The sequence below is a fragment of the Rhipicephalus microplus genome, chromosome 5 (assembly GCF_043290135.1).
Source record: "Rhipicephalus microplus isolate Deutch F79 chromosome 5, USDA_Rmic, whole genome shotgun sequence".
NCBI classification, from domain to species: domain Eukaryota; kingdom Metazoa; phylum Arthropoda; class Arachnida; order Ixodida; family Ixodidae; genus Rhipicephalus; species Rhipicephalus microplus.
The window spans coordinates 134820652-134841060 of NC_134704.1; the positions used below are offsets into that span (position 1 = coordinate 134820652).

Below are 20409 nucleotides of genomic sequence, written 5' to 3' on the forward strand. Positions count from 1 at the left end.
GTAAGCACCGTCTGCCAAGAGCATTGTGTAATGACTGATAACAATGTCTTGAAATAAGGAGGTACTGCGCCTTGGATGAGCAAAGAGGAATACAGGTGCTATGTATTCATCGCTTGTTTCTCTCTCCTTGTCTTGTATTGTGCATTAGATGCGGAACTGGGATACCAACATCTCCAAGTCAGATGCCCGCAAGTGAAACCACCACGGCTTGTTACATCGTGCTGTAAATCTATAGCTGCTTATTATAAACTGCTGTTTCCACATCCATCTCCTTCATTAACAGCGGAAAATGTGGAACGTCTTGATAGATCGTAAATTTCAGCAGCTGGTCAAGTTCTAAAGGTGCAAATGAAACTTTGCCCAGAGCGCTTGTTTTTTTAAAATCAATATATAGACACCAACGTCAACGAGAGCGTGTCATGATCACAAGAACGCACAATATCTCGGCTGGCATCAGCAAAAAGCTCGTATCTCTGCCTGGGTGCTTCGCTTTCTGGGCGAAGAGACTTCGCTAAAACAGCTTTGTTTCCCTAGAAGGGCCCTCCCCATTCTCTTGCACCAGCATTTCGTAAAGACGCGAGAGATCGTCTTTAAAAGCATTAGCTGCTAACGTTACCTCGTATAAAAGTTGAATTTTTTGTTATTTGTTAGATGATTCGTCCATTCAGTGAAACTGTAATTTTAGTTTATTTTAAGTTGACTGAAACAGTGACCTCAACGAAAATAAAATTACAATATAAGTGTAGTGAAAAAAAACTCTTTCTATTTATGTTTTGTTCATTGCAACTTCATACATAGTCTAACAAACTATCCAAATCAAGTGAAAAATTGAAAGTGAATGATATAAAATTGTTTATGTTTACAACCTCATGCGTAGTTTTGTTATGACAATCGAATGAAGTTCTTTCTGCTAGTCGTGCCTCGTAAGAGAAACTAATGGAGCATTTCATACTTGTGGTTTATTGCGGCAGAGAAGATCTCAGATTTATTATGTCATGATATCATGAGACACATAGGAACCATAGTAGAAATTATGAAGTCACCTTCGCACTACTGGTGACAAGCCTGCAGAAGCGCTGAGCCGGCCTACATTTTTTGCCTTCTATCTATTCTTCTGTTTAAATAATTTGTTTTTCTGTATAGCCACTTTTCTTGCTTCTGTTTATTTCTATATCTTCCACGTATGCGCGTATATTTCTTCCCCTTTTTAGCTCAGTGCAGTCACTTTTTGAGTCTATTTGCTTTTTAATATGAATCTTCAACTTCAATTCTTGCTGTTTTTTTCTCTATCTGTCGGTATTTTTTTCTCTTTGTGAATCTCTGCCTGCCTATGTTTTTGTTTTATTTCTGGTTTCCTTCCCTTTTTTCATCTCTAATAACCTCTTTTTTTTTAAATTCGATGTCATGCATAACTGTCGCCACTCCTTCTTTTTCATCTTCCCAACCTCAATTTATTTTCCAACCTGCTTCTGTATAATATACAGTACAAGGCTACGTTATGTGCTGCTATAGCGTACCTGAATCATCGAGTGGCTACGATGTCCCTTTTTGAACTGTGGGTACGCAGGTTTGAATCCCACCTCGTCAAGAGCTTGTATGTGTATAGAATATTTATTTTTCCCTCACTTTTCTTTGTTTACTCGTTTCTTTCTTTCTTTTTCTCTTTTTCTTTCTTTCTATCTTGCTTTACTAGTCCTATCTCCCGCCAGGTTTATTCTACCCCCGCCAGACAAATTGGCGCACTATTTATAGAAGCGATGCAAGAGACAAAAAAGAAGATGAAAGTGGCGTGTGTCTGCTCATGATGATGATGGTTGCGTGCTCGTGGAGTACGATGGACGGATGACATAAATAGCTTCACTGCTAAATACTGTGGAATCTCGCAAGCCAAAAATATACAAACTAAGATTGTAAGTCACGCCGTAGCTGTGAGTTACTGTGGACCAATTTAGATTTTAGCAGTGGGCCTATATAGAAATAGAAGGAAAGTGATATTTCGTTTGACATAGCACCACGCCAATGCCGCAATATCTTCACGGCCAACGGCAAAAAAAAAAAGAACACCGCGCTATCACTACTGGCCTTATCGAAAGCCGGTATCAAAAAATACGTCAACCGCAACCATTCTGTGGTCTGATATGCCGTCTTCAACTGATACGGCATAATCAGTCACTCTACTTGATATGAAAACCAAGTCTAACAATGACTGTGACGTAGGGGTAACTCGTGTATAATCTTTTACGATTTGTTTATGCAAGGGTCGCAACAGTTATGCACATCATGCTACGAGGAACCACCATTAGCATTACGAAATCGAATTACTAGAAAAGCAGCCACAGAGTGGAGGAGTGTCTCGATGCGCAATTCAGTTAGGTGGTAGTGTTAAGTGATATGCGTGTCGCAATTATCACAACCACCCATCTGAATCGCGTGTCGCTAAGTCCATTAACGACAGCAAGTCGCGAGTTTCATGTAAGATAGCAGTTTGCAAGACGTTACGCAAGTCAGCGACATAACAGACCATCGCGAACATTCCGAGAGTGATTGAGAGCGAACCAACCCGCGTTGCCACCCAATCCGTCTGTAGAGCCTAACCAGCGCCGTTGTAATGCTCATACTGTTTAGTAGTTTACACTCCTGCATTTATTTTTTCTCATTTGTTGACTGTCTGGAAAGACCAGTCGGGTTCAGGAACATTAGGATGCTCCTCTTCAGCGACACGTTCACATAAAAAAATTGTTAAGATAAAATGTATGGTGGCTAATAGCAACCAACATAGAGTAGAACAATACTTGTAGTATATTTTCACTTTGCAATTGCACTTTTTTTTTAGTAACACTGATCCACATTTCTATATTTCTAGTAGCCACTGCCGCTCTGTGTGTGAGATTGCGAAGAGCGGTTACGAGCGTTAGAACCAAACGTGGAAGCAGAAATTCAGCTCTGAACGTGGTCAAATTAAAAGGAAAAAGTACGTGTTATATAATTTCCACCCAGAGACATTGAGGATGTTACAGAGAGCGTGTGAGGAATACAATAAGGACAAAACATACACTAACATACTACCATTGTGTTAAAACAACCGAGCTTTTATCCGAATGCTTGAGCGTATAACTTTTAGTAGGCATTCTCCGCGTAACTACACAAGTGAGGGTGAAAAGCTCGCATGAAGGCTAAGACGAGCCAACCCCGAGAAATTTCGTTAGTGAGTCTAACGCACGCAACTTTCATGTTTCTGCAAGCACACCAATTAAGCAATGCAGCGTTAGATTACGCGAGCAGGCTTCACTGAGAGGCACGCACGCTGGGAAACGCTTGAAATTGTAGTCAACCAGCAGATAACTATGGCTAGCGATAACCAAATTGAGAACTGTGTTTACAAAACGGATCAACGAGAACGCTCCTGTGACAACGAAGGAGTTGAGCAACAAAATGACTTCGCAAAACAGCGCCCGGACTGCTGCTAATTGCACGGTATTAATCTCGAGTGCACAGTGACAGTGGCGCTTCGAGATTTCCCATGCCGCTCATTGAGATCTGTTACAAACTAAAGCAATAATAAAACTTGTGGCTTGTTCATCATGGAACTCTGCTTGCCTTGGGTTTTCGTGGTGCGCAGCGCAGGGCGACAAGGGACGCTAGTGCCTTGTGCACACGATTTCGTCTGGTACACCATCGTAGCTGTGTCATCCACCTCGTTTTTATTAAGTACCCGATTGCGCAGACCTTTTCGAGAGGTGGTTCTCACGTCAGATGCTTCAATTAGTGAGAAACCATTGATTGCATCATCGGCCTGCTCCGAAAAAAAATTCGTTTTTTTTTTCTGAGGAGGTTTCAATAAACAGCCATACGTCAGCTCTGCATGAAAGTTGGAGCAAGTTAAATGGGTTTACTAAATAAACGCTTGCTTCACAAACTTATATCAGGATAACTTTATTTTTCACACTTTTGAAGCTATGAAACAAATAATAAACTTCTATAATAAACACGCATTCGGAGCTCCTAATTTGTATAAATCGAGTTAAAGACACTCTAAAATGATGAAAAGCCTCGCAACGAAAGACTCAGATGCTCACTATGCACCAAAACGCACTGATAATGTTTTTTTTTGTAAAGTACAACTGAGCCGGAAAACAGCTGAAAAACAGTGCGCACAAAAGTTTATTGCAAATACCAATGAAACTGCGAAAAAGAGAGTCCAAGTGTCACTACAGTCTTTGGTGATCTATAAAGACTGATCGTTTGGCAAAGCCATAATCCGCAAGGCAGCGGCAAATTGACCATAAAGAGTAAGGGTGAAATGGTGGCTTTATTTCAAGACTATCATGCCATGAAGCCGTCTCTTCTTCGTCCTCCTTTGCGAAGAATCCCGGAAGGATTTATAATCAAGGAATGACTGTGCCCTTTGTAATAGCGAAGATTTTGTCCCCCGAACCTTTCTGCAGAAACCCCGTAATGGGCGGCGTTAGACCTCTAATTCCCCAAATGTCAACGCTGCTGCGGCCGAAGATATACCGGCTCCCCGAATGCATTGTCTATCTATATTTGTGGCTTTCCACGCCGATAAGCCCAGCCAGTAATGAGAGGTGCGCTGAGAAATAAGCTTAGAGTGGGAATAGTGGAAGATATGTGTTCAAGTGCCTGTTAGCGTGTCTGGTGTCAGTATGCTCGCTGTGATTTAGTGTTTCGAAGTAATCCAACGTACCAGTGAGCTGTTAAGTTCTTTCTACTTTATCACACTTATTGTATATTCTTTGTTGTCTGGGATTGACATCCGAAAGTTTCTTTGAGCTGAATGATTATTTCTGTGGTCGCATTGCAACTGGGTAATATTTCCGCTTCACGGACCAGGGAGCGTTGATAAAATCAAGAAAAAAAACATAAGTTCTTTTTTGTGTGCCTCTTTTTTTACACGTATGCGGCATATCAAAAGTTTTGTGCAGAACATTCTTGCGGGCATCGCTTCTTTTACTTCTAAAAACATATCTCATGGTTGCGATTATCATATGAAAAATTCGGTATTCCAATGATCGGTCTCCTTTGAATACGTTCCTTTTTTTTCCGAAGAACAGTAAGGTGTCACAAATTGTAGATTACATTACGTTCATCCCCAACACGCTAAGAAAAAAAAAAGGTGTTTAACTCTTATTCCTTTCACGTCGGCCTCACCCAGGTATGTCTCTTCAAAGGAACCCGTTCAATCTCTTTAGTAGAGTAAGTAATCTCTTTAGGACAGAATACCCGTGAGTCTTAAATGGAAGTGTGATGTGTTCCACAATTTTCCTGAGGAGATTTTCCAGAGTGGATACTGCGCATGTTTAGACCCGAGACAAGGAGACGAACGATGGAGGGTTCATCTTCGTTCATCTCGTTGTTGCCTTGCTTAACGCAGTAATCGGAGTCCTCAGCGTGATACTTTTGAAGATTTATAGACGGGAACACTGCATTCGTAGGAATCGAGAGTGAAATGACACTTTTTTTTCTTATAGTTCAGGGTGACTGACAAAAGGAGACATAACTTGATTACAGAGCCCCGGTGCAAGTATACAGGTGATCAACTAGAAAGCCAGACATTACACACACACACTGCGTCTGTCTTTAGAAACCACATCTGCAACAATTTAGATTGCTATTAGGTAAATGTTACCAATCTGTTTTTATAAAATATGGTTGAAGTCATCAGTTTGTAAATGGATTTTATATCTAAGAGCTTGCTAGTAGCGTGGGAGAAATTAAGGAAGAGGCCATGAGCTTAGCCCGATATTTGCTTCTTTGCTGCCCTGCACTATGATGAAGAAACAGGGGTCGGAAAGAAGGTGTGTAGGTAGAGAGAGAGCAAGAGAAAAGAACACACACAAGATGGGTGCTTCTATTGCAGTCTTTAGAAAGGCTGGTGGACCTCTAGATACGCCGTTGCGCTTCCAGTGCGTTCTGACGACATTGTGTGATGTCTATTGCGCGGAATTAGGGACAACAACAACAACAACAACAACTACTACTACTACTACTACTACTACTACTACTACAACTGCTACTACTACTACTACTACTACTACTACTACTACAACTGCTACTACTACTACTACTACTAGCGATAATAACATTAGTAATAATGCAATGCCTTCATTACTGCAAGTGCACGTTGTTTTTGTCACTACAGTAACTATCATGAAATGTACAATGCAGAAACCATTCGCATAAATACTGCATTGTACTACGTATCTTTCGCATAAGGTTTTAGGTAGCTTGACCCCTGTTTTCTGCATGTTATTCAAGTTTTTGTTTGTTCAGACACCTGAAATTACATATGTGGTTTTTAGTAATTATTGACAGGGACGCAATCGTGTTTTTAGATGTTCCAAAATTGGTATTTTTTTAGATTTTCTCGCAGTTTGCGAAAAATGGAAATTTTCACCTCATAGAGCCCTATGAGGCCGCAGTAACACTGGGGCGAACAATTATTTCAAAAAGCCAATTCCCTCACACCTTCACCTTAGTCATTGTCTAAATTGTAGTCTTGACACAGGATAAAAAGTTTGTGTCCACTAAGCCAGCGTCGAGACGGTTCCTAGAGTCAAGCAGTGACTGCTTTCAATTTCTTGTAATCCCTAATAAGTTGGCTATGCGCGTCGCTACCAGCTGTATTACGATACTCGTGAAGACTTGCAAAGAACGCATTTGTTATCTTTCACATTCAAGGTTATATGCTTTTTGTCACGTCGGCATCCTCCAACACTTACATTGCCGAGGATGCGTATAGTGAAGATGTTTTGTTTTACCATGACAGAATGTGTTGCGATCATGCTAGCACGATCTCACAACGAAGTTGCACAGAAACACTACACAGGGTGAGGTTTTCGCAGGGTTCTGTGTTGAAAGGAGCCAAGCGTCGACCCAGCACCTTCTCTGATCATGCCACCCATTGCTGGAGTCGGAAATAAAAGCAAGAAAACAAGGTTCAAAAAGAGCACAGACTAGTATCATCATCATCACCACCACCATCATCATAATCATCAGCAACAACAATAACAACAACAACAACAACAACAACAATAATAATAATAATAATAATAATAATAATAATAATGATGAGAAGAAGAAGTGATCGCAGATTCTTTTTACGCATTGAGTTTAGACATCACTCTTGCTCAGTCTCTATTTATCCTGCCTTGCCACTCATGGAAAGCCTTCTGCACATGGTGTGATTTTGCACTACAGGAAAAGCCCTGAGTGCACCTCGAGTCTTCAGTAGCTGTTTCGAGTTCATCCTGGCTGGGACATGAAGACGTCTCTCGAAGGGCAATCCCGTGTTTTGGCACCAACAACGTGGCGAGTGACTGGTTCTCCAGTCGTATGACTGAGACGTTCATTTATTGCCGATGCTGAATGGCAACTGCCCCGAGAACGTGCGCATGCAACCCTCAGCCTTCTCGTCTTCACGACTGTTTCGTCCGCTCCTCGGTGCTCTGTTGAACGGCTCCTCTTTCTTATCGATACCAGCGAAGTCCGCCTGATGCAGCCATTCACCACCCTCTCCCCACATTCTTTCCTGCTCTCGCCCATCGCCTCGCCTTTACGTGTGTTTTGCGCTCATGGGCAGAAAACCGCTCATGCAACACCTCAAAACGGGAATCTTATGCAGTAACTTGTGTTCAGTTTTGTGCAGATCCGTGGGGTGGTATGTTGTATTCCTTGTGTGCGCAATATTGGCGGTCGCACTGGCTCTGTAAAAGGTACCGTGTTTTGAGATAGCGTGTCGCCGTTCGTGGCGCTGTGCAAGCAATCAATGGTGAAGGGTCACTGCAACGCTACCGCATGCCCTGCGCTGTGATGAGGAAATGACGTTGATTCGAGCCACAAACAAGAAGAAACTAGAAACAAATTTTAAGGACGTTGATAATGGAGGGGGAAATATGTCTGCCACATCGCCGATAGAAACCAGCGTGCTCTGCCCATGATGTGGCGTCGCATCACAACCACTCTCCGAACTTGAGCGGACCGGCGGCGGATAGAGGCGCTGCTCTGATCCTGGGCATTTCGCAATATAGCCTGCCTCGAAGACCGGAAGCACCTCACCTAGCTTAGCGTTACCTCTGTGATTGAACCACCAGTGACGAAGCTAGGGTGCCAGGGAATGACGCTATCACGTGATGTGAGGTCACAGTAACGTCAAAGTGACGTTGCTATGAGGTCACCGCTTTGGGTACTAGAGACCTCATGGTCGCAACGTTAATGGTGCCATCGCATCATGATTTCATTCTGTATCCCTCGTTCGTAATGCCACTGGATTCGGCGACGGTCATCTATTGCTTTTGTTGAAGTATGTAAGGCTTTTGACTTACAAATAAAATGAAGCCATGAAGCGGTTCCCACCATGGTCTGCCCTGTCGTCGGCTTTATGCACTAACGGCGAGAATGAAGAATTCTAGGACCACATCGAACTTGTTTTCTTTTGACAATCATGAAGTCTATTCTCATCAAAGAACGCCGCAAAGCCCACTTTCATCACAAAAATAGTTCCTTTTCTTGTCGTAGTGTATAAAAAGGCAATAAAAAACGTTGTTATATGCATATGGCACCATAGTTTCCCTGCCATCAATGTTTCGCGCGCACAAACGGTCGCAACTAAGCCTGGAAGCGCACAGTGATTGACATGGTTTCTCTCTTTTTCAAATTCATGCTTTTTGACCATGCAATTGAAAAAAAAAGAGAAGTAGGTGTACGCGAGGCAAGAAAGAAATATCTTTTTTCGCAATCTGTACGTATTTTCATCACTATAATTCAAGCCCAAACTCCATAAGCGCGAAAATGCACGCGACAGCGACGGGCGACGCTATGAGCGACGAAACAGGGCGTTCGCGCGACGTGTCGCGTGCTCATTTTCGCGCGATCGCTCGGTTCTCCAGATTTGGAAACCGTCGCTCATCGTCCGAAAGTGCTGGGCTCAAGCAGCCAATAGCGAAAAACCGGAAAAGACGAAGACTACATAGTTGCACGTGACCCTGCCCGAGTCACGTATGCGCAACAAGAAATAACGCAATGTTTATTACGCATGCGCACATAAAAATGCTGCAAGGCAATAATAAACACTTTCCGTTCCATTACACAACAATATATCTTATTTTTTATTTGGAAACCGCCCGCTACGTGGTTTTCTAGGTGCGAGTTGACGGCCTCATGCCAGCAACAGTGGAATTCGCTCACCGAAGCCGTCGCGTGAATGAGGTTTGCCTGCGCTAGCGACTGATCGCGCGACGACGATCTACGTCGCGTCGCTCGTCGCTGTCGCGTGCATTTTCGCGCTTATGGAGTTTGGGCTTCATTGCGAAAGCGGAGCTGCGGGGTGATGTCATACATCTGCTGTCCTTTTTTCGCGGCAGTGGCCAGATGCTTCTTATGGCGCGCGAAGGACCATCGGCTCGTTACTACGATGACTGGAAGTAATGTATGTGCGACACAGCGATGTTTGAAAAAAAAGTAACAACTATCACGGCACTAGCGAGGGAAAAACTGCTCGAAAAAAGGAAGTCGCACAACCTGAGGACATATGACGGTGCCACTACCACCGTAAGGGCGCTGCCGCTTTTCAATGGCTGTGGCTTTCTCCGTCTAAGATGTAGGAACCATGGTGGGCTGTTGCGGCGAAATCGATGTCGCATTGGCTGGGCAATGGCGCTTAAAAGAAAAAGCGTGTACTGACACTGCTCTAGGCGGCACACTTGGCTGCCGGCGTTCTGATTCTGGTTTGCGTACTTTCTTACGCTCAGATTTCTTTTCTTTATGCGTGCATTGTAGGTATTTTTGCATTGTTACTTAATTTGCTTCTATTTGCGTATCTGCCGCTATCAGACTCTCTTTGTCGTTTGTCACGTCTTTTTTGTTCGTATTTGCAGCCGTTATTATGTAACGCCACGCTTCGGCGTTCCTTCCCTTGGGACAAGCTTAAACGAAATCATTTCCAGGGTTTTCATTTTGTTTTTCGCTTGATTCCACTGTTTTTACCTCAACTTTAAATATTTTACGACGTAATTTTCTTTTTGTTACCAGCGTTATCGCTTATAATATGTAAGTGTGAGCGCATGTGTGTGACCGTTTTACTGGGCTTTTCTTTGCGGAATATTTCTGTATGAATAATGGGCACGTTGTAAGAATAATATTGATGTATATAGAATGCGTTTTCCGCCATCTTCCGGGGAAATAGATTGAGGCAGCACAGGCAAGGTTTGTAGGTGGGTGACTTCGTGGTTGTCTCCATCCACTTTGTCGCAAACTCTACTGATAACGGGAGTTAAAGGAACGTGCAATGAGCGCTTACTGTTTCCATTGGCACTTATATCGGAATTACCACTGGTGGAATTGTACTATAACGTACAGCAACACGCAGTGGGAATCACGGGGCTTTTTGAGATGCGCGGGACATTTGATTACAAAAGTGATAGAGCCAAGCAGGTGCATCGTACATGTGCATTCAACCTCAGTGGGAGCCAAAAATGCGGTTGAGCTTTTGCTTCTGGCGTGATTACGGTGCGCAGATACATTTGTGTTACTACTGAATTGCGAGTAGCGAGCAACACTTTGATTATCTCCCTGGTCTAGGAAGAATACGTCATTATCTGAAGATAACTTCTTTATTGTTGTTTCTGCAAGGACCAATGATATTAACTTCTTTTTCTTCATAGCAGAGTTGTCCACAAAATGCACAATTTATTTCAGGGGCTTCAATCTCACCTCATCTACTGGGCCGTCACGAAACTTAGTCCCACGATCTCACAAGGGTCTGAAGTGTGAAGATGGTGGGTGCGCTATTGGAGGGAGTAAGGTGAGGTGAAGAGCTTGAACGAAATCTCCCAAGACCTTTCCATACATACCATATAAGGGTGAATTTTCAAAGGGATACGACGACAGGCTTCTCCAATCATGTGGGTATTGCTTTTCACAATGACCAAAATGTAGACAGCAGCTCCGAAATATAATTTTCCTTCTGAGATGATGTACCAACTCATAGTAACTTCCAGAGTATAACAATGTCTCCACAAAAAAAATGCTTCAGACCAGTCCCGTTAGTTAAGCTTACCCGAAGAAAGTGCTACAATACTGCAATAGACCAGAAAACTAGTCAATTACTATTTTTAAAAAATCTCAAATATGTGTTCCATGTTAAGCCTCAGGCAACTCATTCATGACACCTATATATATCACAGTTGAAGGCATAGGTAAAATTATTGAAAATCGGAAGATGTCATCATCTTCTTGTATTGACGATATCAATTCAAAAATAATAATCAACACTGTTTATGTGTCTGGCAATATACTGTTTCACATTTTTCGGCAGCCACTCGCTACAGAAATGTTGCCTCCTGACTGGAAGATAGCGAAGGTAGTGCCAGTTCATAAAAGTGGTAGTAAAAGTAAACCTGGAAATTATCGCCACATTTCCTTGACGTGCATATGTTGCAAGATGCTTGAGCATATCATGGCTTCGAACATTTATGCGTATCTATAATCTAACAATTTCTTTTACTCAAACCAGCACGGGTTGTGAAAGGGTCGTTCTTGCGAGACTCAACTCTTTGAGTTCACCACCGACCTACATTCTAACATGAACAGTAATCTACAAACAGATTGTTTATTTCTTGATTTTGCAATGGCATTCGATCGTGTTGCTCGTTGTCACTTGATATTAAAACTGTCATCACTAAAACTTGATTCACTCACGCTAACATGGCTCAGAAACTTTCTAACTAACCACCAACAATTCACTATCGCCAACAATCACTCTTCATCACTCTGTTACGTTACCTCTGGTGTACCACAGGGGAGTGTTCTTGGTCCCTTACTTTTCCTCATCTACAATAACGACCTGCCTGACAACTCATCCTCTTGTATGCGTATATTTGCCGATGACAGCATTATCTATCGTCCCATCTGCAACAATAGCGATCATCTAACTCTTCAAAAAGACCTCAAGCATATAATTGAGTGGTGCAAAACATGGCAGATGACACTTATTATTTCCGAATGCAAACTAATCACCTTTAGTCGCAAGCGTGATAACTTTAATGCCTAATACATAATTGATAATAGCATTGTAGAACGCACTGATCATTACAAATACCTAGGCATAAACTTGACTTCTGCACTTTCGTGGTCCACACATATCACTTCTATCTGTGCCAACACATCAAGATCATTAGGTTTTCTGTGCCGAAATCTGTACAGTGCTCCCTCCGATATGCGCAAACTGGCTTATCTCGCTCTAATCCGTCCTCAACTGGAGTTCGCATCCTCCATTTGGTCACCATATCAACAATACCTCATAGATAAGTTAGAATGTATACAGAACAGAGCTAGTCGATTCATAGCGCGTAATCACAGCTACCCGTTAGCGTAACACAGATTAAACATAGCCTTGCACTCGAGCCACTGAAAATTCGCCGCGACATCTCACTTTTATCACTATTTCACAAACTCATCCACACCAGCATGATGCCATCTGTTCACCTTATTCTAGCACATCGAACTTCGAGCAGACTACATAAAACCTTTAGCTTATCACGCATGTATGGCAATACTAACGCTTTCAACCAGTCGGCTTTTCCACGAGCTATTTGTTTGTGAAACGATTAGCCAGATGATCTTGCGTCAGAACAAGACGACACAAAGTTCTATCATGCACCAAAACCTGCTCTTTATTATGCACCAAAAACTGCTCTATCGCATCTTCGTAACCATAAGTGTTTATAGGACTGTTGCCAATGTTTTTGCACTATTGCTAGGTTGTAGTTACTGTCATAATAGCTTTTTTGTATTACCTTCACATACTGTGACTCACTTTTCTAGAATGTATTTTGCTTACATGTTCATAGGTTGAACTGCATTTTCTATTATATTCATTATTTGCCAATGTATGTGTAGATATTATGTATATACATTTTGCTAACATACTATCTGTACTGCCCCTCTTACACAATGCCCCTCGAGGGCTCTGTAAGATACTGTAAATAAAACTAACGAGAGGTTTTCGAGACCCCTCTTCTGTAGACCTATTCCATGTTTGTAAACAGCGGTAGGTGCAATCGAGAAACTAGGGTTTCTGTAGCGACATCTAGGCCAAAGCTCGCCAATGCCATCTACGATCCAGTGAGAACTAGCACTGCACCTGTTAAGCTGACTCGCGTGTGCACGCGGCCGGCTCCCCGATGTCACCAAATGTGGCGTAGTATGTCGATGGCGCGTACTATGGTTTACAAAAGAGGAATAGCTATATACACACCCCACCAGCAACGCTCATTGGGAGTCTTCGCTGGTTACCTATTGCTCTTCTGTAGTAGAATGAATTGTAAGGTTATTAAGGCGATGGCGTTCCAGACACTGTGATCAGGCTCAACTCAGTCTTTAAGGTATCAGGCAAAATATACTTGTTCATTTAACTGCGCTCGAAAGCGCCCTGCTGTCACTAGAGCGTCCCCGCGTCTCTCCTCTCCCGCTCTTCTGTTTCTCGTTTCCTTGTCCCAGCCTGGAACGTGAAAAATAATCAACATTCCTGGCCGTGCAAAGCTAAACACGTAGTTCAAGTGGGTACAGTCTTTGTATCAGCCTGATCGCAAGGTGACCGCCTTGCAGCTTGATCTTGTAAGAACGAATGAGACCGTCGGCACTGCGGTACACTTCCGTGACCCTTGCAAGTTTGCATAGCTGGCGTGGCGTGTTGTCCGCATGCACGAGAACGATGTCCTCTTGCTTCAATGCTGTTTTGATTTCGTGTCGCCAAAGTGTGCAGATCGTAATTGCAACAGGTATCATTTTGCCGATGCTTTCAAAAACTTTTATTCAGCAGCTTCCTGTAGTTGTGTCTGCGTATGGCGTCTGCTCGCTTGGAGTTACTGCTGACTTCGTCAGCGGTCGCACACGGTATAGAAGTCAACCTTCGTCCAACGAGAAGTTCAGCTTGTGTCAAAGTGCAAGGTTCTCCTGCCTCTGTCTCGATGAAAGTGAGAGGCCTAGAGTTTAAGACTGCTTCGACCTCCGCCACCACTGTCGATATTTCTTCGTAGTTCAGACGAGCTTTGCCGATGATTTTTCGCAGCGGAAGCTTCACTGATCGTAGAAGGCGCTCCCACCATCCACCCCACCAAGAAGCATTTAGTGCAATAAACTTCCACGAAATGCCATTGGTGCTGGGGTGATCAGCGACGTCCTCTTCAGAGAACATTCGGTGTAGTCGCTTTATGTCTGCCGATGTCTTGTGAAAGCTTTGTGTGTTGTCAGAGTAGATCACCCTAGGTAAACCTCTCCGAGCTGGAAATCGTCGTAGGCTCAGCAGGAAAGCTTCGGATGTCGTTTCCGAGACAAGCTAGAGATGCACGGCTCAAGATACGGCGCACGTAAAAAGTGCAACGTAGCATTTCGTGTCCCCTTTGTACGTGTGTGCATACAGACGGCTCGCGATGTCGACTTCTACAACTTTGAACAGGTTCGTTGGTGACACTCGATGACTTGTTAACGGAGAAGTCTCAGCACTTCCTGGGCCCGCACTGAAACGTTTGCATATACTGCAGCCATGCAGCACTCTTTTTACCAAAGAGCGAGCTCGACAAATCCAGTAGCGTTCCCGTAGCTGCGTTAGTGTATCTCTAACTCCTTCATGTAGGACTTGAAGATGGGCTCTGTTTGCCAAAAGTGCCGAAAAGTGGTGGCCTGACGGCATTATGATTTGGTGCTTGACCTCTTGTGTGGAATACATGAGGTATAAACGGCCTCCAACCCAAATAATTCTGTCTTTGTCTATGTAAGGGCTGTGTTCAGTGATCCGAGATGTAGACTTGAATGGTTGGCCTTTGGTCAAAGCGGTGAGTTCTTCAAGAAAGCCTTGCTTTTGAGTACATCTTATCTAATACTGTTCAACGTTCAGGATTTCTGTTGCCACGAGATGTTCCATGTGATCCGTCTTTTTTTCTGCATCGGTCAGTAAATCTGAAAACCCACGCAGTGACTTTGAGTAGTAGCTGAAGCCTGCTGTACTGTTTATTATCGATTATAGGAACTGAGAAGCGTGTCGTTAGTGCGACTTGGACTGTTGTAACTTCACCTTTGGTGACTTGCGCTATGTCTAGTTCACTGAACTGTAGGGGCCATTCAGACATCGGTTTAGTTAGCCACTCGGGACAATGCCACCATTCTGAGCTGTGCAGCAGTCTTTCAAGCGTCACGCCTTGCTGAGTACGTCAGCCGGGTATTACGTTTCAGGACAGTACCTCCACTTTGATGAATCTGAAGTGCACCTAATTTCATTGACTGTGCTGGCTACTAACTGTTTTCGCTTTTTGGCATCACCTTTTACCCACGACAACACAATGGCAGAATTTGTCCACATTGTGTAGTCAACTTGAACATTCCTGAAAGCGCTTTTCACGTATGCCAACATTCTTGAGCCGATTAGGGCAGCCAACAGCTCCAATCGCGGTAGCGTTGTCTCCTTAATGGGTGCTACACGGGACTTCGCAATCAACAGTGTTGGCTTCTCAGGACTTGACATGACGTATATCGCTGTTCCGTATGACGCTGGGCTGGCATCGCAGAAAACATATACTTGAAGCACATTGGGCTTCTTGCTACGCCGTCCAGATAGCGAGAAACGAAGACGTCTTGCAGTTGTGGCAGCTGGATGACCCAATCATCCCATTCTTTTTGCAGGTCATTGGGTAGTACTTCATCCCAGCCAATCCCTCTTATCCACAGCTTCTGAAACAATATTCGTATGGCAAGAGTATATGGTCCTACAAATCCTAACGGGTCAAATATTCTTGATGCTGACTGCAAAACAAATCGTTTTGTGTCCGTCTGTGCAGTCAAAAACCGGAGTAGATTTTCAGCCAAAAACTTGAATTTATTCTTTGCAGGATTCCAAACCAAACCCAGGACCTTGACCGATGTTTCATGAAGAACGACAATCTCATTACTAGTAGATTCTACCTGATTTTCTAGCGCTCGCGTTGAATTTCCTGAATTCATTGTCCATTTCCGCAACGTTATGCCGGCTGATTTCATTGTTGTGCGCGCTTCTCGGCAAAGTTTAGCGGCTTCCTCTTCTGTGTCAGCACCAGTGACTAAGTCATCCACGTAAAACGACTCGGCAAGAGCTTGCGCTGTTTGTGCCATGGCAGCCCGTGCTCTTTTCACGTGGTAGAGAATAGTAGCTGTGAGCAAAATGGTCTACATGTAGCTCCAAAAGGCACTCTTGTCATTTTCCACTCTTGTAGCTTGCCCTTGGATAAATCTCCTTCTGCAAACCAGAGAAAGCGGAAAGCGTTTCTGTCGTCTTCCCGAATCGCAATCTGAAGGAATGCCATTTCTATGTCCGCGATAACTGCCACCGGGTGGGTTCTGAAGCGTAGCAGAATTTGCACGAGGTCTTGGTATAAGTTATCACTTTTTTCAAGGCAGTCATCAAGGGACTTGCATCCTTTGGCATGTGACGAAGCGTCAAACACCACTCTCATTTTTGTCGTCAGTGCTTGTTCACGCATGACTTCTGTGTGCGGCATGTAATATAACTTCGTCACCTCTGCAAGTACATCACTGAGTACTTCGGCGTGTCCTGCCCTCAAGTGCTCTCTATGGTACAGTCATACATTTCGAGCAGTCCTTTCCTGGAGTCGAGACAGTTGACAAGCTTGTCCAGTCGAGTAACGGCGACTTGCTTGTTGCTTGCAAGCTCGAAATTATTCTTCCAAGGAAGTGCGACTTCATATCTTCCGTTTATAAAACTAATCGTTTGCTTAAACTGCTTCATAGTGTCGCTCATTTCAGGTGGCTTGTTTATTGTGTCCGTAATTCCTATGTTTTCAAGTTCCCAAAAGGAGCGCAAAATCTCGTCGGAATTGTTAGCTTGGGCTTTTAGAACGCACACCATCATTTGTGAAATAGTTGTTCGGGACACCAAGTGCGATGTGCTTCCCTGGAAGGTCCATGCAATCTTTGAGTTCTGTGCGATCAATGATTCGTTGCCTTCGCACCGTGAAACTTCACCGGTCAACACTTTCCACATCTGATCGGCCCCGACAATGTTCTTTGTGTCTTCTCAGGTTTCTCTTCTGTATAACACCGCATGAGCTCCAGCGTGAACGCCTCCGCCAGTGCAAGCGTTACAAACCGCTGCTTTGCATGTACACATGGTTCTCTTTAGCGGGAGATGGTTATATTTCTTTACTCTTGTTCTATTGTTGTACCTTGACTTTAGTCTGCCGTAGTAGACTACTGCTATGGTGATTGGATTCTGAGCCAAATCTCGCGGGTTTGATCCTCGCTTTGGCGGCTGCATTTAGGTGGAGGTGAAGTGGTACAGTTCTGTGTGCTGTCCGCTGTCAATGCACTCTGAACAACAACACCAGGTGATTAAAATTGACGGTGGCCTTCACTACGGCGTGTCTAATATTTTTGTCAGATGTTTGGCAAGGTAAGTTCTGGAAATATTCTTAATACCTGCTTCCTCAGTAGGGAAGGAACTTCAGTGTGACATGACTAACGTTCCTGTTCTTCCTTTACATTTAGCTATTCCTCTCTTCTCTTCAGATGCGTTTGTTTATTTTTCAAATACATTACATATGCGGCATAGGTACGCTACAATTTGGAGGTATAAGCTTGTGGCCATAGTTTTACATTAGACATTGCGCTCACTGTTTTTCAGGTGTCGTGTACGACCAGTCGTGGTCATCGGAAGAAGCGAAGCAGCTTTCACAAGCACTGGACCGGGCTAATATAAATGCAAGCGACGTCGGAGAAGATCTGTCCCAACATGGAGAAAGCGGTGGCACTCAAGCTCCGCCGAGCACCCCGCACTTGAGTCTGGCGGGCGTGAGACTAGAGCCAGAGGACATCTTCCGCTCTTCCAAGAAAGGTGAGAAGTCTTATAAGGTAAGGCGTGGACCTACTTAACGGCTATGCATAAGTCCGAATTGCGAATTCAAACATGAAGGGGATAACGATTGCTAATGTTGAGGATCGAAATAATTTCAGACTTACAAAGTTTTCAGCAAGAGGTTGAGGACGCGACAACATAAGAGAGCGAAAAACGTTGAAGTTATATCTACGAGGGCATCAAGGTGATCTGAGTTTGACGGGGAGTTATGCTCATTGTTTCTGTAACAGATTCACTGTGAAGTTGTCTAGCATTTATCTGCGTGGTAATGTTTGTTGAATGCCGACAACATGTCATCGCTGCTGACAGTATTCTACACCCGACTATATATCACGGTCACCTAAGAATATTACCTCAAGTTGATCTCACATGGCAAAGAAAACCTATGTTTACTTAAGTACAGTTACTAAACACGACTGCAACGTGAAACCTATCTTACTTTTCCTCTCCGCCTGTGCATTTATGCTGCCCAGCCACCCTTACAAACCCTTCTGAACCTAACGTGACTTTACATTGCCTCCGAGATGAAAGGCACCCCTTCTAGTTTTGCATTTCCTCCGTGATTGGACCACCTAGAGCAAGCTATCATGCGATATGATGACGTCTTAAATTCACGTTGCGTGGTCTGACGTCAATGTGAGACCACGATGACGTCATAATGACACCACAGAATTCTGCAACCTGGGTCGCCTACTCTTGATGATCATTTTTTTGTCACTCGTACTCGATAAAGCGGGTTGCGAGATGCCGCCATCGCAGGACGGTGACGGTCAAAATTCGCACTCTATAAGGCGGTGTTTGACACCCGCAGCGTATATTGTTGTGACCCGTGGCTTCACAAAAAATGAATTGTGTTATTGTTCAAGGGATGTTGCAATATTTACTGGCTTATTTCAGATAATAGTCCTTTGATTTGGTAAGCTGCAGATATGGGTCTTGTCCGAAGCATTTTTTTCTTTTATTTCGTGAATTAACTCATGCATAGCCATGTTTAGAAAGATGACCAAAGAAATTTATTTAAAAATTGGCGTTCGTATTCGGGTCACTCTACAGATCATCGTAGATATGCCGCTCTAATCTTGACGCCAAATTGCCACCAGAAAGACATCACATTTAGTTAATGAAACGCGCTTTTCGGAATTACCGTGTTAGGTGTCCACTGCCCCCCTTCCTTCTGTTGCTTCCACCTTGTTCACAAAGCGTGCATTGTATATAAAGGCCTAATTTTTTTAACTACGGCACATTAGCTGAGGTGAGTTTAAGACCATTGCCATAAGCCATCAAGTGCTTTCGCCTTTTGAAAAATTAAAAGGCAGCTTCGCAACAGCGTTGCTAAGCAGGGGGGAAGTGCACAGCTTGATGGCCTTTTGTGTTTCTTCTTACGCTTATTCTTTCATTGAACTCTCTACTTTCTCTCTTTCTCTATTTTTTAGTGCTTTCAGTCTCTTGCTATATATATTTGTTTTGTTGTCTTTAAATATATTTTTCTTTCTCTCTCTCTTCTTCTTGCTGCCTCTTTATTTATCTTCCCATCTATCTTTCGCCATTAATTATGGTCCCTCCCTTTCGCTTTATTTACCTCTTTCCTTCAACGCTATGTTTTACCCTACCTCGCCCTTTTCTATTTCTCCCCGTCACTCTCAGTTTCCTTTCTCGACAGCGTGCGATAATACTGCTTATACAAGGCCATGTTGTGCTCTGCTAGGGTGCCTGGATAGCAGATTTCTAAAGATACTCTCCTTGGGGTCATGGGTACGCATGTTCGGATCCCGCTGCTTCAAGAAAACGTTTTGCCAAAGGTTTCTCTCTGTACCTTTTTGTTTTCTTTTTTTCTGACTCGCCTTTTCCATTGGTTCTCTTCCTATCCGAATCATTGCGTCTCATGCCGAAAAAAATAAAGGCACGTGTTCCGGAAGCAATGTGGAACAATAAAAATATAAGATAACGTGTGCGGATTTGTTTCGTCTCTAAGCGAAACGACAAAAGGAAAAGCTTACCACCTACTCTAAAATACAATACTATAATAACAATAGAAATCTTGGCTATATACAATTACACGTGGGCCTGTTCTGTTGTGGCGGCCCCTGAACATTGTTTAGCGTGTGATTATGAAAAGTCCCCAAAAATGAAGAGGCAAAAGGGAGTTTTATTATAAAATATTGTTAGATATCTCCTGCCCAAACAACAAACTGCTGTCCGTTAAATTAGGTAACAAAAAATCTTTAAAGGGGCGCGAAATAGATAACCAATTTTTCATGTACTAGTGAAGTACACAGTGGCTGAAACACCACCTATAACGCAAAGTGACTTTCATGAGCAGGAAAAAGCGCGAGAAGAAAATGGCGATGGAGGCGATGCCTTGGGAATCCCCCACTAAACACGGTGAGGTGATATATTTTCCAGACATGTACTGGGTTCTTGCGTAGCTTCTAATCGATAAAAAACAAATACATCACCCCAAACCTAGCATACAGAGTTTCAGAAGATCTCGT

General features: G+C 43.4%; 1 protein-coding gene across 1 annotated transcript in view; it reads left to right on the top strand.

The window, feature by feature from the left end:
* LOC119173709 (glutamate receptor ionotropic, kainate 2) overlaps positions 1 to 20409 on the top strand; it is a 114754-nt gene that overhangs the window by 16645 nt on the left and 77700 nt on the right. The window contains exon 3 of the mRNA XM_075895951.1: positions 17687 to 17896. Within this exon, the coding sequence (XP_075752066.1) occupies positions 17687 to 17896 (210 nt within the window). The remainder of the gene's footprint in view (positions 1 to 17686; positions 17897 to 20409) is intronic.